Below are 26,986 nucleotides of genomic sequence, written 5' to 3' on the forward strand. Positions count from 1 at the left end.
TGTAAAGGAACAAATTTAATATTTAGCCAAAGGAAGAAGAATATAGAAATAGTCTCTAAACAAAGACCAGCACTAGACTAATGTCACAGCTCTTATTTCTGCCTTACATCCATATAGTATGTAGCTACAGAACATTTGGGCAACTGTTGGATTAAATTGGCCTTTTTAGAAGTATCTGGTAATGTGAATGACAAACAACTGAAGGTCTTTCTACCATAATTTGTGCAGTTTGATAAATACGCACATGTCGTTAATTGACTTGCCTACTGCAAAATATTTAATGTTGACAATTCTTACACAGTATGATAGTAAGTAAATCAGGCATCTTAAATTAATACTTTTAGAATTTATAAAACGCTCCTTGAGTTTAGAATGTTAACTGGAGGAACTTTAATCCACAGGCAGATTGACCCTTTTACTTTATAGTGACTGAAGAATGACAGTGGAGTTTAATGCTGCAAGAAAGATTCCTTGTTCTTTGCTGCCTATGGCCACTCCAATATAATCAAACTTCAGCAGCTGCAAAGAGTGAGTAAAATACTGTTCTGGTTTGTAAGGTACATGCTTCAATAGGGAAAATCAAAACTAACACCTGCCATATTTAACAAGCAAATAATTAAAAGTACTGCATAAACAATGTAGACTGAAGACAACATCTGATGAGTTATGTAACAGGTTAGCTAAGCACATTATATTAAACTTTTAAAATGGTCAGTTTGGTCTCAAGATTAAAATTTCAACCAAGAAAGACAGTAGTAAAACCAAAATCTGGTGTAAGAGGATTTAATTTGTTTTAAGTTTCTTGGGTAATAAAATCCAGAAAACTACATGCATCCACATTTAACATTGTCTAATTATCAAGCTACAAGAATGATCTTCCAGATGCTTTAATAACAATGCTATTACAATCTTGAGCAGAATTAGTCCTTTCTGAAACAAATCCTCCTCCTAATATCAAAGCTAAATTGTTCAGGGGAATTTTGTGAGTATTTATATAATAATGCATACACATATAGCCCACAAATCTACAAGGAACAAACAGGCACAGTGACCTATCCCCTCTCTGGCAGGGCTCAGGCACTTTAACATGGCAACATAGGAGTGGGAAAGCTTGCACCCCAATTCTGTGCTGCATCAGTTGTGGACAGCGATTTTCAGTCTTCAATGTTTAAGTTAAAACCTGGCAGAAGCAATACATTCACACTAAAAATAAAAGTTTAGTCTTTTAAAAAGAAAACACTGATATAACCGCTCTTTAACATTTTCTGAAATTGATGCAACTATGTATAGTTATGTGGTTTGCAGCATCCTCAAGAAAAAGTGTAAAAAACCAAGTTCTAACACATGAAAGTGTAACATTCTGAACTGTTATGATTTCTACCAGAAAGCTTATAATGAACTGGGCAACCGTTTACAAGTGGAAGAGACTGGCAAAGAAAGTAAAGTAGCCTTTCAGGAGAAGCTGAAGAAAATGTAAATTCTTGAAAATTGAAGAAAAAAGAATTTACCTAAATCTAACCTGGATGACAGATATGTAATTTCTTATTCTTTTATCTACCACCCCCTCTAATGACAGCAATCAATTATCAGGAAGAGCCTGAAGTATGATTATTTATTACTACTTAAACATATTCCATCTGCTGAATTTTGTTTTAAACATTTAAAAGCCAATATGGTTAATCAGAAGTTTCATATTTACAAGTTGAGACCTTTAATTTTTAAATTTCTTTTGCAATTAGAAAAATCAAAGCCAAGCAAGTTTTATATGATAGTTAAGTTTTCTTAATTTGTCTGGACTTCTCAGCTTTGCATCTTGGCTCCATAATTTGAAAAAGCATTGACCACGATACTCCACAGAGACCATAGGCATTTATTCTTGACGTCTCTTCTCCCTCAAGTTAATATAGTAGTTTATGCACCTGTATTTTTATCAAAATTTATGCTTACGAACACCACTCCCAATATCTTAAGGTTTGACAGATATTAAATGGGCTGAACTGTGTCAATAAAACCAACTTTTATTTTGAACTTAGAACCTAACCTTTCTTGACTCATCATTACCTTTAATAATTCCTTTGCAAGCCAAGAAATAAGCCTCAAAACTGTCCCATGTTTTCAGTGTAAAATAAAGGCCCATGGTTATTTACAACTAAAAATGCTTAACAGCCACTTCAGTTGCACCATGACCTCTCTTGTTTTTAAATAATGCTTCCACTGGCTTTAAAGATGGTATTTACACACTTTTAAAATATGGAACTTTTAAGTATGACTAGCAAGGCAGTCCTGGCTTCTCAAAATAACTGCTACTCCTAATATGATCAGCATTTAGCAGAAGTAGTAACATGCTTTAAGAATTAGACATCCATACAACCTGCACTAATAGTCCAAACACTTAGTGCTGAACACAATAACAAAAACAAACAAACAGAATCTCTTCTCCTCAGTTCAAGTTTGCTGATATAATACCCTGGAGACAATGTTCACAGCCTTTACTGCCACAAAGTTTTCTACAAACAAATTCTAGACCTGAAAATTTGTCATCTGTTCTGGTTGGAAAAAGTACTATTGTGTTCGGAGCTGATAATCTGCAAGAGAAAAATAAATTCAGAAGAGTCAGTTAAATTAGTTCATCTTATTTTATTAATACAAAAGTAGCAATATCAGAGCAGAAATATTTATGATACACCAATGCCAAATTAAAGCAAAGATTACTCAAATAAAAAGGAGATCTGTATAAAGGACCATCTTAGAACACCACTAGCCGTTTACATGCTCAATAACCAATTAAAGGAAATGTTAAGTCATTAGAGTTAAACATTCCAGGTAATAAGAATTTCTGTTCACCAAACTGGACCTTCCCAAATGCTTAATAGATTCCAAGACTAAGCATCACCCTGCCAGTCTTTCTTTGTGTGTATTTTCTAATGTATATGCTACAGGGGTTGAATCTCCGCTTTAGGTGCAAAATACTCAACCCAAGCCTAACTATAATGTCACAACAGTGGCACTTTCCTAATAGCAGGGTGAGTGGAGAGAGGAATATATTTATGAATATAATTTGTAGCGATACTGCACATTATTAAAGAATATGAGAAGTCTAGTGGAATCATGCAGGTAAATTATCTTGGAACATCTAACAAAGAGAAAAGTGTGTTAATAGGAAAACTACATGGGCAACTTCAGCGTCTACAATCTATAGCTTTGCTATTTACCTCCATTTTGGGTGATATAGCGAACCCATGGCAAAGCCTGATAGCCACTCTTCTCAATTATCTTTAAGTAGCGGACCTGAAAAGAAAACACATTAAATTACCTTTCTAGTTCAGCCTAGCAACCCTTAATGGAAGATATATTTTAGGCAAAAAGCCTAGAACACCATTATGAACAGTTCAATGCGCAGCAGCGGTCAAAGCAGAGTGAGTAGAATGCTGGGATGTGTTTAAAAAAATATCATGCCAACATGTAAATAACTGGTAACTCACCTGGAATAACGTGCACAGTTCTGATCACCTCATCTCAAAAAGATATAGCAGAAACAGGAGGTATCAAGAGTCAGGGGGACAAAATTAAAAGAATGGAATGTTTCCATATGAGACACTGGAGACAAAATATTCAGGGGGGAGACAAAATGATGAGGGATATGAAAGAGGTATACAAAATATGAAGTGTAAAAAGCACTTTGTGCTACTTAAGAGAAAGGGAGATATTAAACTCAACTAAAAAAATCTGTTGGAAATTTGTAAACAGGAAAAAGCTTTTTTTATGCAATCCATACAAAAGCTAGGTAAGATTAAGAAAAGATTAAACATGCAGAAGGATAATAAAAGCACCCAGTTACATTAGATGGATGTATTTTAAAAAATATAAATTCTCATGGTTCAGTTCATAAAGCTTCAACTGAAATTGTTGGGAAGAAACTTCCATTTGGTATAGGTTATTCCATAATTATCCATTAGAGGATTTTTTTTCCACATTCCCTGAAGCATGTGGGACTAGCCATTATCAGAAACAATGTATTGTACTAGATGGATCATTAGACTGATCTTGCAATACAATTCCAATAGTCCTAATATGACTTTTACTGTTTTTACAAAAGAAGGCAGAAGTTTTGCACAAAAATCTTAGAATTATGATGAACAAGGATACTAAGTCCTCAACTTACACACAGTTTCTGGAGGTTCAAAATATTTAATGCACCAACAGGACAAATCCTAATCCCATGATTTAACTAAATAAATATTCCATTTTCAGAAGCTCTTGCTTGGTTTGGGGATAATAAAACCCAAAACTGAGCTCTCTCTTTCAGTTGCAGCCTCCTTCAAACATTATCTATTTTGGCTTAGTAGTAGAAAAATGGAGTACACACCCTTAGTCAGGAGGAAGTTAATTGTGATTAGCTTCAAACAACTATTATAAGTTTTTTTTAAAACTTGGACTGAAAAGATCATTCATATTGTCTAAACAGATTTGTACTTCTATGTAGTTGAATTTAAAGAGACAAGCCACATTCTGTATCATTATTAAACCATAATATAATCACACCGTCACCTTTTGGTTCAATTACACACAAAGAGCATTATCCAGCAGCTAAATGAACAAAAATTCTATTCACAAATTAATTTTTTTAGTCTTATTAACCTGTATTCCCGAAGTGGTGAAATACGGAATTTCAAACTTGACACTGATGGGAGGTTTTCCTTCTTTATCTTCAGCTTCAACACTTGGAAGCCCAAAGTGAGCCCGCATCAGATACTCCTTTCCCCCCTATCCAAAGAGGAAGGCAAACAAATCATTCTACCAGAAAATATCCTTTAAAAACCAAAGTGCTTCTGAGTGGCAAAGGTCTCATACCAGCTCAAAACTATGAAAATGCAGTCATTTAGCCCTTTTCTAAAGGCTAAAGCTGAGCATTAAGTTACTAATTTAGAAAAAACAGTAACATTTACTGTTCGCTTTTCCAGTTTAAAATGATCACCGTAAGTACTTGTTGCCTCAAGTGCCAACCCTACAATGAGGGGAGAGGGAAAGCAGATGGTACCAATAGTCCTACAGTACAGTAGGACTGAGCCTAGAGTGAATTTTAGTCAAATTCTAGATTCCATGTATAGAAGATTTACTTTTAATAAAACTCACACTACCTTAAAAAGAAAAGGAGCACTTGTGGCACCTTAGCGACTAACAAATTTATTTGAGCATAAGCTTTTGTGAGCTACAGTGAAGTGAGCTGTAGCTCAGGAAAGCTTATGCTCACATAAATTGGTTACTCTCTAAGGTGCCACAAGTACTCCTTTTCTTTTTGTGAATACAGACTAACGCGGCTGCTACTCTGAAACTACCTTAACAGGAGCAGCAATGGGGATACCACTACACCAAGACAGCTTACCGGAAATGATTTAATGGACCAGACAATTTCACTGTTCTCTGGAACCCATTTGACACTGCCCACAGTGGTTTTAAATTTTGGTGAGTCTGCATCATTTGGAACTGGGATGTGAATCTCCACATTGTTGGCAGTTGATCTCCGCTTGAATTGACTCTTTGCCTAGAGAAAGTAAGCAATGCACATTTTTTTTGTAATTTTTCCCATCTCCCCACAAATGCCACAATTTGCAGGTTTTAAAAAAATCTTATTTGATCAGGTTCAGAGAGCTGGGAACTGTAAAACATCCTTCTCTGTCAGGAGTCTTATGAAAGATCCATGCACAAAAGTGTAATGCGGAGATCAGAACTAGATTAACTGTCAAATGGAAGTATACAAAAGATGAAAATAATCCATTATGATCCTATTAATACATTTAGCATGTCTATAAGACTTTAAAAATATAAAGTGCTTTTACCAACACTAATGTTAAGACTTTTTTTTAATTAAAAAAACTTGCACTACCTGTCAGTAAATCATACTGCCTTACAGGCAGAACACACCCTCTGCACTAGCTGATTATGTTTTGAATTGAGTAAAAACAGATCAATATTTATGAAAGGAGCTGTGATGTTACACCCCATATTCTTCATAGAAATATGGTTATGATATGACTATGGCATAACAGATATACTTTATGCAAGATGGCTCGTGTAACATATCATTGGAAAGGTTATGATTTACTGAATGTGAATATCCAATTTGTATGCATGTATCATTTCTGTATCTGAAGTTAGGAATATTGACTATGTAACAATTACAACTGTGTGTACACTTGGGGAAATGCCCACCAGACAGTAAGCAATCATCCTGAATGAGCCATTTAAGGAGGACAATAGAACTCTGAAGATACTAATCTCCCACCTTCCTAAAGAATGTCCTGGGATGCTGCATTGACACTACAAGGTCAGATGATAACGTCACCTGATGCAAAATATCACCTTGGACACTGCTAGTACTTTTCCTCTGTAGGGGGATGGGGATCAAACAAAGGTTTCCTGCCTTAGGATAGGTCCATCAATGGCTATTAGTCAGGATAGGCAGGGATGGGGTCTCTAGCCTCTGTTTGCCAGAAGCTGGGAATGAGCTACAGGGGATGGATCACTTGATGATTACCTATTCTGTTCATTCCCTCTGGGGCACCTGGCACTGTCCACTGTCAGAAGACAGGATGATACTGGGCTAGATGGACCTTTGGTCTGACCCAGGAGGGCCATTCTTATGTTCTAGGTAAATCCTTTTTAAGTCTGGGGAGGGGGTTAAGCTGGACTCTCCTCCATTGCCTACCCAAGAAGAAAGACTGCTGAAAGTACCTGAAAGGATAAAAGAACTAACCTGAGGGGAAAGGCAGGGGTGAGTCCAGACTGAGATGGGGGTCCAGTCTGTAAAAGAAATAACTGGAACTCTAAGCTACAAAAACTCTGCAACTTGCCTAAAACAACATTATGGGTGAGAAATTACTTCTTGAAACCAGTTTCTTTAAGATCTTAAGCTTAGGATGAGTGTTTTGTTTTATTTGCTCAGTAATCTGCTTCGTTCTGTTTGCTATCACTTAAAATCTGCCTTTTATAGTGAATGAATTTGTTTTGTTTATTATTAAACCCAGTTTGTGCAATTTCTAACGGGGGGTTGGGGGGCATGAAGTTGTGCATATCTCTCAACGTTGAGGAAGAGGGCAAACTTCTATGAGCTTGCGCTGTGCAAATCTTTCTACACAGTGCAAGACAGTTATTTTGGGTTTATTCACAAAGGGGGAGTGCACATGAGTGCTGGGTGAATCCTCTCACACAGAGCTGACTTCAATCTGTGTCTGCAGCTGGGTGTAACCCTACTTGTTTCTCTACACTGCAAGAGGCTGGAGAGCCTAATTCAGCAAAACAGGGAGAGGAAATGCAGGCTGGTGGAGCAGGAGGGGCTCAGTGAAGCCTCAGTACATAAGGTGGCATCCCAGAAAGGGGATCTAACCCGTCACAGGAGCAGCTTTCCAGAAATCAAATGTACGCTTTATATAACAAAATGTTTAAAGTAGGATCGTTTACATGGTTCGCCTTGTAGAAGGAGACTGAAATTAAGCGTAAGCATTTTGGTATCTCTGACCTTGATCATATACTCTATGCGGCTGTGGGAATGTTTCTCAATCACAGACTCAATCCAGATGAGTGGTTTTACCTGTTGGAGAACAAACAACTATACATCTTATTTTGACCTTGTCAGGAAAATGATACGTTTCCATACAGAGCAAAAAAAAAAAAAAAAAATGAAGAAGAGAAGCCTATAGTGCTCTTTAAGACAAGAGAGTTAGATCAGATTCCAAAGATACTGGTCAGGAAAACATTTAATATGCAAATACATAATACGCAAAAATAATGATCAGGTGAGACCTGAGCGTTAGTCAAGAAGTCCTTAAAATATTCCATATATATAATTTGATAAGTATTTATAGATTATGAAAAAGTAGATAATTTCAATTACATGAGTATCTAACGGTTTTAATTTAACCCTATTCTCTGAGAGAAACTAACCCCCAAACCAGAAAACCATTCTCACTCTAACCCAACAAATTTAATAACTCAGGGCATTTGAGTTATTAAACAATGCTAGCCCTAAAAACTGTGAGACGATAACTCTGGATTTAAAGTATTTGTTTAAATTCAGTACTCCAATAATAAAAAGTCAAAAGAAAAGGAGTACTTGTGGCACCTTAGAGACTAACCAGTTTATTTGAGCATGAGCTTTCGTGAGCTACAGCTGTAGCTCACGAAAGCTCATGCTCAAATAAACTGGTTAGTCTCTAAGGTGCCACAAGTACTCCTTTTCTTTTTGCGAATACAGACTAACACGGCTGTTACTCTGAAACCAATAAAAAGTCAGAAGTCCCACAGGCTTTTGAAAAGAAAAGGAGTACTTGTGGCACCTTAGAGACTAACAAATTTTTAAGGTGTTCTGGGTCTGCTGTTTTTTGCCAGAGTTTTACAGAGTATGGGTCCTCAATATATAGAAACATGGCGGATGTTCTTGGGTACTGACTGATGAAGTAGGTTTTCCAGTCTCCCACATCACAGGTATGCCCAGCATAAGACGACAGGCAGGCCCTTTACAATGTTTTTGCTCCAAATGGGTCAATGCACAAATGTCACTATAGGCTTTAAAACCAATGGAATTCTCTCTTCTTCTCCTGCTCATTCTTCCTCACTGTATGTTACCAGCTTCTTCAGGTAGTTGTAGCAAAAAAAGATCTTACTGCCTTGGTCTTCCCCTTTCTATATTAGTTCTTATAATGCACTCATCACTATTGTATCCAAGCACCTTCCAGTAGTGTTTTAAGTAATGTGACTACACATCAGTCATGTATTGTTTACTCTCTCATCCTTCTCCCAGTAGGTAACTCAGTGACTAGACTTACGTAGTAATTGCTTCTCCTTTTCCCAGTGCCTTGAAGTAGCATATATAGCCTACTTTGAGGTAAGCATGGAACATCCCTATTAACAGCTAGCTCAATAATATCTAAAACTCATACTTTTTTTAAAGAAATATTAATTTTTCAGTGAAAGTGGAAAGGCCTTTTACAGTTTTACTTGCAATTTAAAATGTTTTCATACACAAATTTGTTTTAGTCTAGAACAAAACATGTAGCCAGACTTACATGGGTATTAAGACGATATGACATGAGTTCAAACTCTCCATCAGGTGGGATGAAAGAAATTGTCCTGTCGTTTTCAAAGCGAGAGAGACGAACACACTGGTGAAACTTTACATCTTCTAGTTCTACTGATTTGCTTTTGCCACCTATCAGGAAAACATAAACCCCAATTTGTGTAGCACATGAAGAGCCTACCTCTCAGGCCATCACAGCAGATTATAATGCAACTGAGCAATCAGCTGCTCATACTCCCTACGTTAGTTCTATTCTACTTCTACGCTATTTCTAACTTCATTACAAGTAACTTCAGGAATATAGGAATCTTAGTGAAAAGAGATTGGGAGTAGGCCATTGAAGTGGACTAATTTAAATGACATATTCTGCTCTTTTTGCTCAGTACAGTCATTGAAAATCTGGAATTGGAGCTCTGGTTTTAAGAGGAAGAAAAGCATTACACGTCCCAAAGAATTTAAGGAAGAAGTATTTCCCCGACATTTCACAAGTGCACAACGGAAGATGATGTTGCCATTCGTTCACAACCAATGCATCTATCCTGACACAGACAGACGGTACTATATTTGAATTCCTCCTCAAGTCCCCTCCCACTACCTCCTCTCTTGTTCAAAGGCTGTGAATACACACCTCAATCTGCCAATGCCCACATTTAAGACTCTAACAAAGATCAAAAATGAGAAATACTAAAAAGTATTCATGCGCAAACTTAAGATGCAGGATTAATTCCTTTAGTGTGAATAGCTCCTGCTATAAAATTATTCTTTAAATTTAATTGTAAATAATTTTTAACTATCAGAGGGGACACCAAATTTGCATGTAACGTAGGTAACTTTGGGGCTAAAACAAGAGATGGTTCCTTAAAATGAAATTCACAGAGATATGAACCTGCATGATGGAAATCATCATCTTATACGTATCCATTAAGGCTAGAAATGGAGGATTTCTTAATTGAACAAAGACCAGGTCTTCATGGCAAATAGCAAATGAATGTGTTAGACTTCATGCCCCCCTAAGGAGTGTCTCCCATCTGATAAAACATTAAATGAGTTGCTAACACTAAAATTACTCTTATACAGTGATACAACCTCCCCAACTAGGAAATTATAAGACCCACCATCCTAGAATAACTCCTGTTATCTGAACTGACGTGCTGCATTGCCCCAAAGACAAAGAAACCAGGGAATACCTTTGTATGTTTTTAGAAATGCTGTATACATACTCACGTCCTGTATTATCAAAGAGTACTTTATCATTTAAACCGAGGCGAAGCTCTGGCATTCCTGAGAGAAAGACCCTCATTTTAATGGATCCAACTATCTCACTGCGTAATACATTTCCGTTGGCACTAACCTAAGAGCAAAGGAAGGTGGAGTCATTCTCCTCAGCTATTGAAACTGAATCTCTAACTAGCGTCGTGCAATGATTTTACAATTATCTGTTTTCACAAGATTAGGAACCCAAAATAAATCACATTGAAAACTTAACCATAATCTTGGGAAACATATTTTTCATTAAAATTTGTACATTTGGACTGAAAGATCTTGTGTGTTGGCGCAGAATGTATATTGTCAAGTATCAAAAGGGGTAGCCGTGTTACTCTGGATCTGTAAAAGCAGCAAAGAGTCCTGTAGCACCTTATAGACTAACAGACATATTGGAGCATAAGCTTTCGTGGGTGAATACCCACTTCGTCGCATCGAAGGATATTCACCCACGAAAGCTTATGCTCCAATATGTCTATTAGTTTATAAGGTGCCACAGGACTCTTTGCCAATGTATATTGTGTTGAGGATGACATGTAGAGTTTTGTTTGTTAATAAAAAATAGGTAATAAGACTGTTGTTGTTAGGATACATCTTGAATAGGGCTGTCAAGCGATTAAAAAAACGAATCACGATTAATCGCACTTTTAAACAATAACAGAATACCATTTATTTAAATATTTTTGGATGTATTCTACATTTTCAAATATTGATTTCAATTACAACACAAAATATGAAGTGTACAGTGCTCACTTTATATTTATTTTTGATTACAAGTATTTGCACTGTAAAAAAAAAAAAGAAATAGTATTTTTCAATTCACCTAATAGCAAGTATAGAATCATAGAATCATAGAATATCAGGGTTGGAAGGGACCCCTGAAGGTCATCTAGTCCAACCCCCTGCTCGAAGCAGGACCAATTCCCAGTTAAATCATCCCAGCCAGGGCTTTGTCAAGCCTGACCTTAAAAACTTCCAAGGAAGGAGATTCCACCACCTCCCTAGGCAACACATTCCAGTGTTTCACCACCCTCTTAGTGAAAAAGTTTTTCCTAATATCCAATCTAAACCTCCCCCACTGCAACTTGAGACCATTACTCCTCGTTCTGTCATCTGTTACCATTGAGAACAGTCTAGAGCCATCCTCTTTGGAACCCCCTTTCAGGTAGTTGAAAGCAGCTATCAAATCCCCCCTCATTCTTCTCTTCTGCAGGCTAAACAATCCCAGCTCCCTCAGCCTCTCCTCATAAGTCAAGTACTGTAGGGCAATCTCTTTATCATGAAAGTTGAACTTCCAAAGTAGAATTATGTAAAAAAAACTGCATTCAAAAATAAAACTTAAAATTTTATAGCCTGCAAGTCCACTCAGTCCTACTTCTTATTCAGCCAATTGCTCAGACAAATAAGTTTGTTTAAATTTGCAGGAGATAATGTTGCCCACTTCTTGTTTACAATGTCACCTGAAAGCGAGAACAGACATTCTCATGGCACTGTTGTAGCCGGCGTCGCAAGATATTTATGCGCCAGATGCGCTAAAGATTCATATGTTCCTTCATGTTTCAAACAATTCCAGGGGACATGCATCCATGTTGATGACAGGTTTTGCTCAACAACAATCCAAAGCAGTGCAGATCAACGCACGTTCATTTTCATTATCTGAGTCAGATGCCGGCAGCAGAAGGTTGATTTTCTTTTTTGGTGGCTTAGGTTCTGTAGTTTCTCCATTGGAATGTTGCTCTTTTGAGACTTCTGAAAGCATGTGCCACACCTCGTTCCTCTCAGATTTTGGAAGGTACTTCAGATTCTTAAACTTTGCATTGAGTGCTGTAGCTATTTTTAGAAATCTCACATTGGTACCATCTTTGCGTTTTGTCAAATCTGCAGTGAAAGTTTTCTTAAAATGAACAACATGTGCTGTGTCATCATCCGAAACTGCTATAACATGAAATATATGGTAGAATGCAGGTAAAACGGAGCTGGGGACATACAATTCTCCCCCAAGGAGTTCAGTCACAAATTTAATTAACACTTTTTTTTTTTTTTTTTTTAAAACAAGCATCATCAGCATGGAAGCATGTCCTCTGGAATGGTGGCCGAAGCGGCATACGAATGTTTAGCATATCTGGCACAAATACCTTGCAATGACGGCTACAAAAGTGCCATGTAAATGCCTGTTCTCATTTTCTGGTGACATTGTAATTAAGGACGCAGCGGCATTATCTCCTGTACAAGTAAACAAACTTGTTTGTCTGAGTGATTGGCTGAACAAAAAGTAGGACTGAATGGACTTGTAGGCTCTGAAGTTTTATATTGTTTTGTTTTTGAGTGCAGTTATGTAATAAAAAAATCTACATTTGTAAGTTGCACTTTCAGGACAAAAATTGCGCTACAGTACTTGTATGAGGAACTGAAAAATACTATTTCTTTTGTTTATCATTTTTACAGTGCAAATATTTATAATAAAAAATATACACTTTGATTTCAATTACAACACAGAATATATATGAAAATGTAGAAAAACATCCAAAATATTTAATAAATTTAAATTGCTATTTTATTGTTTAAAACTGCAATTAATCACGATTAAAAAATTAATAGCCATTTTTTTTTTGCGTTAACTGCAAGTTAACTGCGATTAATCAACAGCCCTAATTTTGAAATTACAGCATTTAAGTTCATCAACCTTACAAGGAAGACACCAATTGAGAAATTGTTTCTTTAAGTGTTTGCTAGATCTATGAAAGTAGGTGTGGTAGACATGGCTTTGGAGTGGAGCCCGGAGCCGGAGCCCAGAGCAGATCCGGAGCAGTGGAGCTGCAAGTTTTTGCCTGGAGCTGGAGTGGAGCTGGAGCACAGCTCCAAAGCCCTGGTGGTAGATCCAGTAACCACTTCACAACACACCAAGAAATCTGTTATCTTCACCCAGGCACTCAGATACCACAGAATATCTAAAGAGAGAGTCCAGGATATACACCTTAATACACCCAAAACTGCATTCACCAACAAGGACACTCCACCAGAGAAGTAGATCACATCATGGAACGGGCCTGCCAAATACCCTGAGAGAATCTGCTTCAATACAGCAGTAAAACCCCCTTTGACTCCAAGCCCTATTTGTCACCTACCATCCCACACTGGAAGCTATATGGGGTATCATGAAACAATACAACCCATACTCGATGGGGACCCCCACCCTGAAACAGACTCTCTTCTGGCCTTCAAACAACCCTAGAGTGACCATATTTCCCTATGCTGAATATGGGACACACCATAAAATTACTCGTATTTAAGCAAGTTCAGCAGCAATCAATCAGAACTATGCAGTACAAACATTCAAATTAACATCAAGTTGACTAAGCCTTTGTTAAAAATAAATATTGCATAGTTGGATTATATTTATTTGCCTTCTTATCTTTAAGGCTTTAGTGTTCACATGGGGAGAGGTGTCACACACACACACACACACACACACCCCACCCCCCCACCTCTTTCTCACCCAGGGCAGGTGACGGACTGACCTGACCCTCCCTGCTTGGTGCTCTCTGCCCTCCAGGCCTGGCTGAGCCCTCAGGATGGGCCCACCTCACCTGGTACTTGGCACCGCATCTTCCCAAGGTAACACATGGGGGGTGTGTGTGGGGAACGCAGGGTCACATGCCCTGTCCCCAGATTTCTGCCAGGGTTCACAGCAGAATGTGGCTAGCAGCAGTCTTTTGGCACTGTGCAAGAAGGAAGGGACGGGAGCTGCTTCCAGATGCAGGGGAGGAGGGGGTGGAGGGAGGGATGATATGGCTCGTGTCTCTGAGGAGCTCATCTCTTCCCTCCTCCGCCCCCCTACCCACTCCCTTATGGCTGGAAGCAGCTTGTCCCTTCCTGCCCTCACAGTGTTGAAAGGCAGCTAACACCTCCAGGCCACTGCTGGCCATGGACATAACCCAGTGGCTTCCCATCCCCCAGCTACAGCACGGGTAGGAAGGGGTTAAGCCCTAAGGATGCACTGTGCACCAGGGCCCAGGGAACCTGACTGCAGGGGCTTCAGCAAACAGAGCCAGAGAGGTGGTTCAGCAGGGGAGGGTGCCTAGGGGACGGAGCAGCCCTGGGAGCAAGACCCAGTGGGCAGAGAGAAGTGAAGAGGCCCCTAAGAGTGGGGGAGGCTGCTGCGGAGCCTGCAGGGTCAGAGCACAAACAGGCTGGAAATCACTCTCTCCTCTGCTGCCACCACTCCAGAGATTAGCTGATGGGTGGAAAGGCTGCCCTGTGCGGCTTTGGCACATACAGGAATCAGTTCCTCCTGGCTAGTGCCCTGGGCTAGAGGGTCTTGCGTTTTCCCGGGGCACCGGCACAACCAGAGGCAGTGGGGGAAGGAAGGAGCCTGTTGGCCAGGCTGTTGGTGAACTGAACGCTCCCACCAGGGGCTGGCTCTCTGCACAGCGCTGGGAGCGGGACGTGTCCCGCACGGGGGGGAAATGGAAGAGAGAGTCAGGGGAAAGAGGATGAAGGGGCAAAGCAGGAAGAGGGCAGCGAGAGTGGGAGCATGTAAAGGGCCGATGGCTGGGCAGCAGAGGCGACATGTAACTGGCCGCTGCCTGCCCACACTCACCAGCCACTGCAGCGTGCAGTCAGTGCCAGTCGGAAACGGGACGGGGCCCTACTGGCTGAGAGCTGGCACACAGCAGGGACTGCGCTGATGGACCAGCAAGAGGAACAGCTAGCCTTGCGCACTGCAGCTTTGCCCCGCCATCAGCCTTGCACACCCACCCCCACCGCTGGCCGCTGGCCACTGGACCCCTCCCACTCACTGCTGGTGGGCAGGCGGCTGGCGAGCTGGGATCTGGCCAGCAGCAGGAACCGCCAGTATTGATTTGGGGGGAGGGGGGAGAGGAAGAACAGAAGAGACAGAAAACAGAAAATACAGGACAATTTGCCCGTTTTTAAGAAAAATTAAGGACACCTGCAGGAGTGCTTAAATACGGGGATGTCCCTTTAAAAAAGGGATGTCAGGTCACCCTAAACAACTCCCTAACCTCTCCTAGATCATTGTCAGAGGCAAGCTCCCCACAGAACAGGGCACACCTACTCAAAGTGGCACCAGACCCTGCCAGAAGAACAGGTGCAAAACCTGTAGATCATTGTAGCAGTGGAGATATAGCAAAACCCCTTACAATACACCTTTCAAGATCCATGGATCCTACATATGCCTAGCACCATATGAGATCTGCCTCATCCACTGCGCTAAACATTCCAACAAAAACTATCTGGGTGAACCAGACAATCATTACGCTCTCAAATGCACTCCCACAGTAAAATGATGAGACAAAAACACCCTATCACTTGTGGGTGTACACTTTTCACAAAGTGATTACTCTATATCTGACTTATCAGTCCTCCTCCTGAAAGGAAACATGCACAACACTTTCAAAAGACAAGCTGTGACACTCAAGAGTACCTTTCCCAGACCTGAAGAAACACTTACGTAGCTCAAAAGCTTGTCTCTCTCACCAACAGAAGTTGGTCCAATAAAAGATATTACCTCAACCCCGCCTTGTCACTCTAATATCATGGGACCAACATGGCTACAACAACACTGCATACATCCTTGGGAGTCATTCCATGGGAATAGCATAGAGTTTATTTCATTCAGAGTGTGAGGATTAGGCAGGAATATAAGGAGTCCCTTTGTTTTTCAAGTTTAGCATGGAAAAGAAGCTCCCTGAAAGTTGAAAAAAATCTATTAAGCAGCATAATATAAATGCAGTTATATGAGTATTACTTATAACAGCTTAAGTCACTACCATTATCGATCACTCAATCCGGTGACATTTAAATTGTTTCAAATGTAATACTATAATTTGATAGACTAATTAAGACTACTCATATACACTGACTTCGGCTTTCATTTTGTGTTTGCATATTTACAGATTATTACAATTCTCATTAAAAAAGAAAGATAAAATTCAGGTAAAATATAAACCCACCAAGAGGTTAACAGATTCTATAACGTCCAGAAACACTTCATTTTTCCTATACTTTATCCCTTCTGACCTCCAGGAAACAGCATTGGTAACAGTGGCAGGTGGGCGTGGAGCTCCAGTTTCCAGTTTGTGGCCTTCTTGAGTGATGTACCTTCAGAACCACATATGTTTTTTAAAAATATGAAAGTTACATTTTGTAGCCTTAGCAATTTGTTTGGTGTCACAGGTGTTATTATGTCAGCAGCAAAGAAAGGAAGTCTGACAATTCAAGTCCTAGAAAATATTAACTAATCTTTTCTTGCCAGGTCAAGTCAGATCATGTGTTTATTTACCTGATAGGAAACTGTATCAGTCCATCAACAAAGACAGGAAAAGGTTAACAGATTTTTGACAGAAGTGTCCTATTAATTTTTTTTTCAGGCTGATAAAAGAAAGGAAAATCTACAAATTGACCCCCACATTGTAATAACCTTAAATCATACAAGTTAACATCTTTATGCTCATAAATATTCCCAAAGCATCTGTCACCTGGTATCTAAGAGCCAGTACACTGATACTTACTCTTGCAAAATTTTACTGTCAGTGGTTTGAGGATAGCCAAAATCCATGAGCTCATCAAGCAATTCATAAATTATAACAAAGTTATCTCGAATGCTCTCTTCTTCCAACTCCTTGAAATATTCTGAAAATACCTGAAATGTAAACGTTAGAAAACAACACTCAAGTCTCAAATTAAAGAAAGTTTAGTTCACATTACTTCTAACCCTCCATTTCTGAAAATACAAGAGTTTTGGTGAGCTACTGTAGAGAATTAAAGTAATTTGCTGAGCCTTAAAATCCAAGTTTCCTGACTTTCAAGTGTCATTTTTTTCACACTACAAATTAGAACACAACCATAATTGGCCAAGCTTGCAAAGGCTTTATACTCAATTCAATAGGATTTCTGTGTGTAACAATAACTTTTGACCACCACATCTAATCAATTCCAAAATTTCAGGGAATGTTCTCGGTACCAATGGTCAGAACCCTATTGATTTTTCCCCATTGTGGAAAAATTGGAAAGAGTCCAGTGGAGGGCAACAAAAATGATTAGGGGACTGGAACACATGACTTATGAGGAGAGGCTGAGGGAACTGGGGATGTTCAGTCTGAGGAAGAGAAGAATGAGGGGGGATTTGATAGCTGCTTTCAACTACCTGAAAGGGGGTTCCAAAGAGGATGGCTCTAGACTGTTCTCAGTGGTAGCAGATGACAGAACAAGGAGTAACGGTCTCAAGTTGCAGTGGGGGAGATTTAGGTTGGATATTAGGAAAAACTTTTTCACTAGGAGGGTGGTGAAACACTGGAATGCGTTACCCAGGGAGGTGGTGGAATCTCCTTCCTTAGAAGTTTTTAAGGTCAGGCTTGACAAAGCCCTGGCTGGAATGATTTAGTTGGTGTTTGTCCTGCTTTGAGCAGCGGGTTGGACTAGATGACCTCCCGAGGTCCCTTCCAACCCTGATATTCTATGATTCTATGATTTCAGGGCAAATCAGAAAACCAAAAAGGGAAAATGGAGGGCAAATACAGCCCCATCAGCTCTTTAGCACCCCTGCAATTGCCTGTAGTTCAAAGAATTCATTGGTGGCACCATTAACACCTTCACACACAAAGGTACTCCTATTCATCTCTGTTTATATTCCCAGTAGAGAAACAAGGTGGGTGAGGTTTTTTTACTGGACCAACTATGGATGTAAATATCATTTAAAAAGTTAACTGTTTAAACGATTAAAGTTAAACTGGGGCCACTCTGGCCGGGTAGCGCGGGGCCGCTGGGACCACTCTGGCCAGGGGTTTAACAGTTAAGGTGGGTTAACTGGTAAGAGTAATGCTTATTGGCTAACCAGTGAACATTTTACATCCCTAGGATCAACTTCCGTTGGTAAGAAGAGCTCTGTTTAATATCAAAAGCTTCTCTCACCAGTAGAAATTTGTCCAATAAAAGATACTACCTCACCCACCTGGTCTCTAATATCCTGGGACCAACACAGCTACAAAACTGTATACGCCCAGTAGTTTAACATGCTGAATGGCTTCTCTCTCACTCTCAAAAAAAAAAAAAGTGGCATGAGAAGGAGAATAGGAGGCATGAGGGGAATGAGGAGAGTGCACACAGCCACTGGAATGTGGAGAGAAAATAGGGGGGGACCCTGGTATGGGGAGGGGCGAATGTAGCACACAGAACCCTCAGTATGGGGGGAGGAGATTGAGGGACCTTGCATGGTATGAAGACAGGGAAGGATAAAGGCAGGCTTATAAAGCCCTTGGATGTGGGGAGGTGGTAATGAGTGTTCACACAGAGCCCCCTGCTATGGAGGAGAAAGGGGGATCCTACTATGGGGGAGGGAGCATAGACCCCCTGCAACGGAGGAAAATGAGGGATATTAAAATGCATGGAGGGAGGAATGGGGCACAAAGAACACCTAGTGTCTGTGTGTATGGGGAGGAGGGGAGGGGAGGAGAGATTGGAGGATCCTGGTATGGGGTGGAAAGGAGGACTAGGGTGCACAGAGCCCCTGGCATGGTGGGGGAATGGGGCGCACAGAGCCCAGGCCATAGAGGGGAATGGGGGAAAATGGGAATGGGGGTGCACACAGAGCTGATGGTGGTGGTGCGGGGAGCACAGAGAGCGAGAGAAGGGGATCACATGGAGACCCTGGAAGGGAAGAGACTGGCTGGAATTGCAGGGAGCCCCTGAAAAAGAGGAGGATGGGAGGGTGGCACCCAGAGATCTTGTGAGGGGAATGGAGGATTGCAAGGAGCCCTTGGTGCATGCAATATATTCAACCTACAAAAGCTATGAAGTGTGTGACTGACACACACACACACACACACACCCCTCCCCTAGTACTATTTTAACAATTTTTTGTGTGGGGATATAACAGTTATTGAAATAAACACTGGGCTTAGCCTCAAAACCTATGCTCTGGAAATTTAAACCAACTCAGTCTCAGCTTCTCTTCTTTCAAGCAGTTCCTTACATTTATGCATATCTGAAATCTTTGACTAAAACACATTGCCGCAGCTCAGAGCAGACTGGGCCCCAAATGCGTATTTTTAAAACCTGCCCACCAAGCAGTAGTGCTTTCCTCCAATGTCCATTTAATAGCAGCCCCCCCCACCTTTTTTTTTTTAAACTAGCTGGAGCTTCATACACATTAGGGTTGTGGCCCCTGAAAATTAAAACAAACTACAGTGTATGTGGAAAATGACTGCCTATAAATATTCCTTCCAGGAAGGATACCTGTCACCCTGGTTAAGGGAAAAAAAAAAAAAACCCACTAACCACAGAGGTTGTAATGTACCACACAGCATCCATTAAGCACATCCAAGCCCTGTCTTATCCTAGAAGAGTAGTCCCTTCCAGAAGTCACACAGTAAGAAAGTCACTAAAGAAAAGGAAACCGTTTTCTTCCCAAATATATACTTCAGAACAGTGGCTCTCAACCTTTCCAGACAACTGTACCCCTTTCAGGAGTCTGATTTGTCTTGCGTACCCTCAAGTTTCACCTAACTTAAAAACTACTTGCTTACAAAATCAGACATAAAAAAAAAAGTGTCACAGCACACTATTACTGAAAAATGGCTTACTTTCTCATTTTTACCATATAATTATATACTGACTTTGCTAGTGCTTTTCATTACCTTGTTGTAAAACTAGGCAAATATCTAGATGCGTTTATGTACTCCCTGGAAGAGTACTGCGTACCCCTGTTTCAAAACCAATGCTTTGGAGAATAGCTTGCTGAAAAGCTATCTTCCTTGCCTGTCAACCTGAGCACAACACCCAGATCTTTGAATCTCTCCACTGGCTTTTATCTGCATACTGCATTGAGTTTAAAATTCTCATCCCCAATCTCATGGCCTTACACACAGCTACCTACAGAAAACACTTCAGACATTGTCTTGTCTGCTGAACTTTGGCTCCCTCCACTCTAAAATACAAGGCCTATTTGTTTCTTTTTTCTTTTCCTGACTCTGTGCTGCCACTTAACTGCAGCATAGGCTCCCTAGTCCAGCTCCTCAAGTCACCATATTACTCAAAGACTTCCTAAAATTTGTTTCTTCCAAAATGCCCACAAAGCACACAAAAATTTAGTGAAGTGGCCTCTCCTCTGACTTTCACATTGTATCTCATTTTCTGTCTCTCTCTTATATTGTAACATTCTGTCAGTATCCTTGTCCTGTACAGCACAAAATAAATATAAGTAGCTAACATGGAAAGATCTTAACATAACCACATATAAACTAGATATGCCATTTCTGCACAGCACTATAAAATTAAAAGATTTCTACCTCTATATAAAAGATATGTTCAGTTATCTGAACAAAGATTACTTGACCGATTTAATACTCACCTGAACCACCTTGTAAAGAAATGAAAACACCAGAGACACACAAGCATTCTTCTTAGAAGTAGCAACAACTGAAAAAGTATGTTCAGGAACCAGTGTTTAAAGTTACCATATAAAAAAAATTTACAATTAAATACATTTTTAAAACCCTTTTACTAAGTTATTACAGCTGGCCCAAACATTAAGGAAGCAGCAATAATATTCTTCTTTCCAGAGTCATTAGATACTGAGAATCCTTGGGTTTGTTTTGTCATTTCTGAATGTTTAACTACTGGGAGGCGAAGAACAAAAATAAAGATTCAGGAAATGCTTATATTAAATTGACACTTAAACACTCTCATAACATTATTAGCACAGGATCTTACATGAAAAGAATAACTCCTTTTATATAATTTTTTTTGCATATTTGTAAATCTCAATCAGTAAAATCATACTCGTGAGCTTATGTTACTTATTGCCCTATATGTTTTCATGTCAGTTCCATTCTAGGGATGTAAAAGTTCAATGGGTTAACTGATAACGATTAAATTCAGCTGGAGTCCTGGTGGCCAACCCGCGAGGACCCCAGCCTTGCCGGGACGCCAGCCGGATGGGGGGGTGGGATCCCCGACAGGCACGGGGCTGGCCGCAGGGGGCCCCCATGTAAGACATGGGGGTGCTACAGCACCCCCCCCCACCGCTAGTTTCCCGGTTAAAGGTTTAACCGTGTAACTGATAGAATTTTAATCAGTTACATGGTTACTGTTTTTACATGTTATTTACATCCCTATTCCATTGAAGCCCAAATTCTGAAAATCCACCAACGTGCTCATCAGTTTCACTATATTAACAGGTTTACGCTTTAAAGCAGTCACCAACCGGTCGATCACGATCGACTGGTCAATCCTAGAGGATCTCCCAGTCGATCGCAATCTCCAGTGGTGTAGTGGGGCTGCTGCTAAGGCAGGCTCCCTGCCTGACCCTACCCCACGCTGCTCCTGAAAATGGCCAGTGTGGCCCAACGGGCAGGGGTCTCCCTCTGCATGCTGCTCCTGCCTGCAAGCACCGCCCCTGCAGCTCCCATTGGCCAGGAATGGGGAGCCGTGGCCATTGGGAGTTGCGGGAGCGGTGCCTGCAGAGAGGGACTGCACACGGAGCCACATGTTTCCCCCCCCACTCCCTCAGGGGCCACAAGGGTGTGTTGGCCCCTTCCGGGAGTGGCATGGGGCCGGGGTAGGCAGGGAACCTGTCTTAGCGGCAGCCACCAACCAGGAGCTGCTAGAGGTAAGTGCTGCCCAGCAGGAAGCTGCACACCAACCACCAGCCCTGAGTCCCCTCCCGGAGCCAGCACCCCATACCCCCTCCTGCACGCCAAACCCCAGCCCTGACCCCCCCCCTCCTGCACCCCAACACTCTGCCCCAGCCCGGAACCTTCCCCCCCACCCCCAGGTTCAGCCCAGAGCCCCCTCCTACACTACAAACCCGCTCCAGCCCAGAGTCCGCACCCCCTCACATACCTCAAACCCCTACCCCAGCCCAGTAAAAGTGAGTGAGGGTTGGGGACAGCAAGCGACCCCTGGGGGGGGGTGTTGGGGGGAATGGAGTGAGCGGGGTGGGGCTTTGGGGAAGGGGCAGGGTAGATCCTGGATTGCCCTTAAATTCAAAAAGTGATTTTGGGCATAAAAAGGTTGGAGACCACTGCTTTAAAGGATACGATATAAGTTGTTGTGTTTAATCCACATAAAACGAACTCCTCCATGAGCTAGAATGGGAGAAAGCATTCCCTCTTCTTCCTTTTCCATAAGAATTGGCATGAAATGCTCCACCTCAGACATATCCACATCTCCACGGTAATTCCGGCAGATGAGGACCTGCAATATACGTGCAACAGAAATCTGAATAGGTTTTAAAAACAAATGCCGAAGTTACCATCTGAAAACAACACATATGATCCTTGGGAAGTACTTCATTAAAAGATACAAGACAAATGACCAGGGAAGAGTATAAAAATATTGCTCAGGCATGCAGGAGTGAAATCAGGAAGGCCAAATCACATTTGGAGTTCCAGCTAGCAAGAGATGTTAAGAGTAACAAGAAGGGTTTCTTCAGGTATGTTAGCAACAAGAAAGAAAGTCAAGGAAAGTGTGGGCCCCTTACTGAAAGAGGGACAACCTAGTGACAGAGGATGTGGAAAAAGCTAATGTACTCAATGCTTTTTTTGCTTCTGTCTTCACGAACAAGGTCAGCTCCCAGACTACTGCACTGGGCAGCACAGCATGGGGGAGGAGGTGACCAGCCCTCTGTAGAGAAAGAAGTGGTTCGGGACTATTTAGAAAAGCTGGAGGAGCACAAGTCCATGGGGCCGGATGCGCTGCATCCGACAGCGCTAAAGGAGTTGGCGGATGTAATGGCCAATGGCTCTGCAATTATCTTTGAAAACTCATGGCGATCAGGGGAGGTCCCGGACGACTGGAAAAAGGCTAATGTAGTGCCCATCTTTAAAAAAGGGAAGGAGGAGGATCTGGGGAACTACAGGCCAGTCAGCCTCACCTCAGTCCCTGGAAAAATCATGGAGCAGGTCCTCAAGGAATCAATTCTGAAGCACTTAGAGGAGAGGCAAGTGATCAGGAACAGCCAGCATGGATTCACCAAGGGCAAGCGTGCCTGACTAATCTAATTGCCTTCTATGACAAGATAACTGGCTCTGTGGATGAGGGGAAAGCAGTGGACGTGTTATTCCTTGACTTTAGCAAAGCTTTTGACATAGCTTTTGACCTAGACAAATTGGAGGATTGGGCCAAAAGAAATCTGATGAGGTTCAATAAGGATAAGTGCAGGGTCCTGCACTTAGGACGGAAGAACACAATGCACAGCTACAGACTAGGGACCGAATGACTAGGCAGCAGTTCTGCAGAAAAGGACCTAGGGGTGACAGTGGACGAGAAGCTGGATATGAGTCAGCAGTGTGCCCTTGTTGCCAAGAAGGCCAATGGCATTTTGGGATGTATAAGTAGGGGCATAGCGAGCAGATCAAGGGATGTGATCGTTCCCCTCTATTTGACATTGGTGAGGCCTCATCTGGAGTACTGTGTCCAGTTTTGGGCCCCACATTACAAGAAGGATGTGGATAAATTGGAGAGAGTCCAGCGAAGGGCAACAAAAATGATTAGGGGTCTGGAACACATGACTTATGAGGAGAGGCTGAGGGAATTGGGATTGTTTAGTCTGCAGAAGAAAAGAATGAGAGGGGATTTGATAACTGCTTTCAACTACCTAGGAGGTGGTTCCACAGAGGATAGTTCTAGACTATTCTCAGTGGTAGAAGAGGACAGGACAAAGAGTAATTGTCTCAAGTTGCAGTGGCGGAGGTTTAGGTTGGATATTAGGAAAAACTTTTTCACAAGGAGGGTGGTGAAACACTGGAATGCATTACCTAGGGAGGTGGTAGAATCTCCTTCCTTAGAAGTTTTTAAGGTCAGTCTTGACAAAGCCCTGGCTGGGATGATTTAATTGGGGATTGGTCCTGCTTTGAGCAGGGGGTTGGACTAGATGACCTCCTGAGGTCCCTTCCAACTCTGATATTCTATGATTCTATGGTCTCCCACAGTATTCTTGCCAGCAAGTTAAAGAAGTATGAGCTGGATGAATGGACTATATGGTGGAGAGAAAGCTGGCTAGATCGTCGGGCTCAACGGGTAGTGATCAATGGCTCCAAGTCTAATTGGCAGCCGGTATCAAGGGGAGTGCTCCAAGGGTCGGTCCTGGGACCGGTTTTGTTCAATATCTTCATTAATGATCTGGAGGATGGCCTGGATTGCACCCTCAGCAAGTTTGCAGATGACACTAAACTGGGAGGAGTGGTAGATACGCTGGAGGGTAGGGATAGGGTCCAGAATGACCTAGACAAATTGAAGGATTGGGCCAAAAGAAATCTGGTGAGGTTCAACAAGGACAAGTGCAGAGTCCTCCACTTAGGACAGAAGAATCCCATGCACCGCTACAGACTAGGGACTGAATGGCTAGGCAGCAGTTCTGCAGAAAAGGACCTAGGGGTTACAGTGGACGAGAAACTGGATATGAGTCAACAGTGTGCCCTTGTTGCCAAGAAGGCTAATGGCATTTTGGGATGTATAAGTAGGGGCATTGCCAGCAGATCGAGGGACGTGATCGTTCCCCTCTATTCGACATTGGTGAGGCCTCATCTGGAGTACTATGTCCAGTTTTGGGCCCCACACTACAAGAAGGGATGTGAAAAAATTGGAAAACGTCTAGCGGAGGGCAACAAAAATGATTAGGGGACTGGAACGCATGACTTATGAGGAGAGGCTGAGGGAACTGGGATTGTTTAGTCTGCAGAAGAGAAGAATGAGAGGGGATTTGATAACTGCTTTCAACTACCTGAAAGGGGGTTCCAAAGAGGATGGATCTAGACTGTTCTCAGTGGTAGCAGATGACAGAACAAGGAGTAATGGTCTCAAGTTGTAGGTTTAGGTTTGATGTTAGGAAAATCTTTTTCACTAGGAGGGTGATGAAGCACTGGAATGGGTTACCTAGGGAGGTGATGGAATCTCCTTCCTTTGAGGTTTTTAAGGTCAGGCTTGACAAAGCTCTGGCTGGGATGATTTAATTGGGGATCGGTCAGGGGGTTGGACTCGATGACCTCCTGAGGTCCCTTCCAACCCTGATATTCTATGAAATTTCAACATAAAGTAGATTTTTACTTACAGTTTAGCAGTTCAGTACTTTACACTTATGCAGTGGAATCCCAAAGAGCTTAACTAACTGAATTACAAACTGTACGTGGGACCCTTTCATTCACAACTCAAATACAGCTTTTAGAATCACAACAGCTGTTAAATAGCACATACCAACATTAGAGACAGAAAATACATCGCTTATAGTACAAAATCACAGAATGAATTTGGATATGCAGAATGTAGTTACCCCAAAATGGAATATGGTCAAGAAACCAGAGTTAGCATCACTAACATTTGTTAAAGCATCTTGGTATCTTTAGTTGCCATAAGCAATTGATATCTTCATTTCCCTTACCCAAAAATCAGACCCTTCAGCAGCTCAGTGCCCCCTTAACATGCATGAGCTTTCATTCATCAAAGGCTAGGAGAAAAGGGTCCAGAAGGGTAGAGTGGAGGAGGAAGAGAGCACTCTACTAAAATCAGCATTTCCTGCAACATTGCAGCTGGAAGGTCACTGGTCACCAATCCAAGCACTGACAAGGTCTAGTCCAAATAAAACTTCCAGTGTAAGCCAAGGCAGCATTATCGGCAGGCTGTAACCACAACGTGAGGACCCACGGCAGGCTAGAGAGAATCCCCATCCTAGGGGCCCAGAACAGAGGGGGGCTCACAGAGCAAGCTAGAGAGAGAACATGGGGGACTGTTACCCTAAGACAGCTCTGAGGTGAGGAAACAGGGCAGGCTAGGGAAAAGTTAGAGAGCTCCCCTCCCGCTCCGGAGCCGTTCGGCCCCTCTACGCCCATGTTCCCTCAGCCTATGAGGAAGCTTAGCCCATTCACAGACCAGGGCCTCTTCACAGGCTCAGGCCGGGCTCCACGGGACCCACCCGCCCCAGACGTCTCTCTCGGGAGGGGTTACCCCCAGGCCCCGTCCCTCCAACGCCTCACCTTGCCCTTTAGGTCCAGCACGTACACGGCACTGGCAGACATCGCGCCCCCAGGTGCTCGGCGCCTCCCGGCACGGCACCCCCAGCTCGCGTGCCAGATCTCACTTCCGGCCGGAAAAGGCGCTGCCACTGCTTCCGCTTCCGCTCTCACTCCGCACCGCCGGCGGAGGAAGCAGCAAAGCTCGGGGCCGGCTCGCAGTCGCTGCGTGGGCGGAAGGATATGGCTGCGCGGAGGTCCGTCAGCGAAATGGCCGCGAGATGAAGCTGAGCGTAGAGCGGGACTCTAGAGGCACTTCTCTGAGACTCTCTAATGGAAACATTCCGGGCAGCTGCGGTGGTTGAGGGATCAGACCTATCCGCGCCCGTCTGGCCCTCGCTTTCCTCTCGAGTCTGTCGCTCCGGTGACCCGCGGGGCGAGGAACGTGAGTGCGGGTGGAAGGAGCATAGCGGCGCATCAGCCGGCTTGGGACCAGAGAGAGCTGGCAGGAGAGGCTCGCGGGGCCGCGGCCTCGCACCAGGAGCAGGCTCTTGTCTCTTCCCAGGGGAGACGCAGCACCCCAGGCCTGGAGTTACACTTCCCCCTCTGTGGAATAAGCCGTTTTAGGGGAGGAAGCGGGTGTTCCTGCCACCCCCTGTCCTTCGGGTGGCACACGCTGACCCAC

The 26,986-nt window shown here is 42.3% G+C and overlaps 1 protein-coding gene across 4 annotated transcripts; it reads right to left on the reverse strand.

The window, feature by feature from the left end:
- Positions 1-767: 767 nt before the first annotated feature.
- On the reverse strand, positions 768-26,459 carry AP1M1 (adaptor related protein complex 1 subunit mu 1). Of its 4 annotated transcripts, none has more exons than XM_077805491.1 (12): positions 26,326-26,459; positions 22,396-22,552; positions 20,706-20,773; positions 16,870-17,000; positions 16,312-16,459; positions 10,298-10,424; positions 9,063-9,205; positions 7,517-7,588; positions 5,384-5,542; positions 4,639-4,764; positions 3,213-3,288; positions 768-2,585 (listed from the first exon to the last, which is right to left on the reverse strand). In XM_077805491.1, exons 1-12 carry the CDS (start codon positions 26,365-26,367, stop codon positions 2,563-2,565), a joined length of 1,272 nt encoding a protein of 423 aa, XP_077661617.1. In that variant the 5' UTR covers positions 26,368-26,459; the 3' UTR covers positions 768-2,562. The 4 variants fall into 4 exon arrangements, with proteins under 4 accessions (XP_077661617.1, XP_077661616.1, XP_077661620.1 ...); XM_077805490.1 differs by having other exon boundaries at positions 22,396-22,576; positions 26,326-26,439; XM_077805494.1 differs by lacking the exon at positions 26,326-26,459 and adding an exon at positions 25,734-25,919.
- Positions 26,460-26,986: the final 527 nt, after the last annotated feature.

Source organism: Eretmochelys imbricata, chromosome 25, assembly GCF_965152235.1.
Source record: "Eretmochelys imbricata isolate rEreImb1 chromosome 25, rEreImb1.hap1, whole genome shotgun sequence".
NCBI lineage: Eukaryota > Metazoa > Chordata > Testudines > Cheloniidae > Eretmochelys > Eretmochelys imbricata.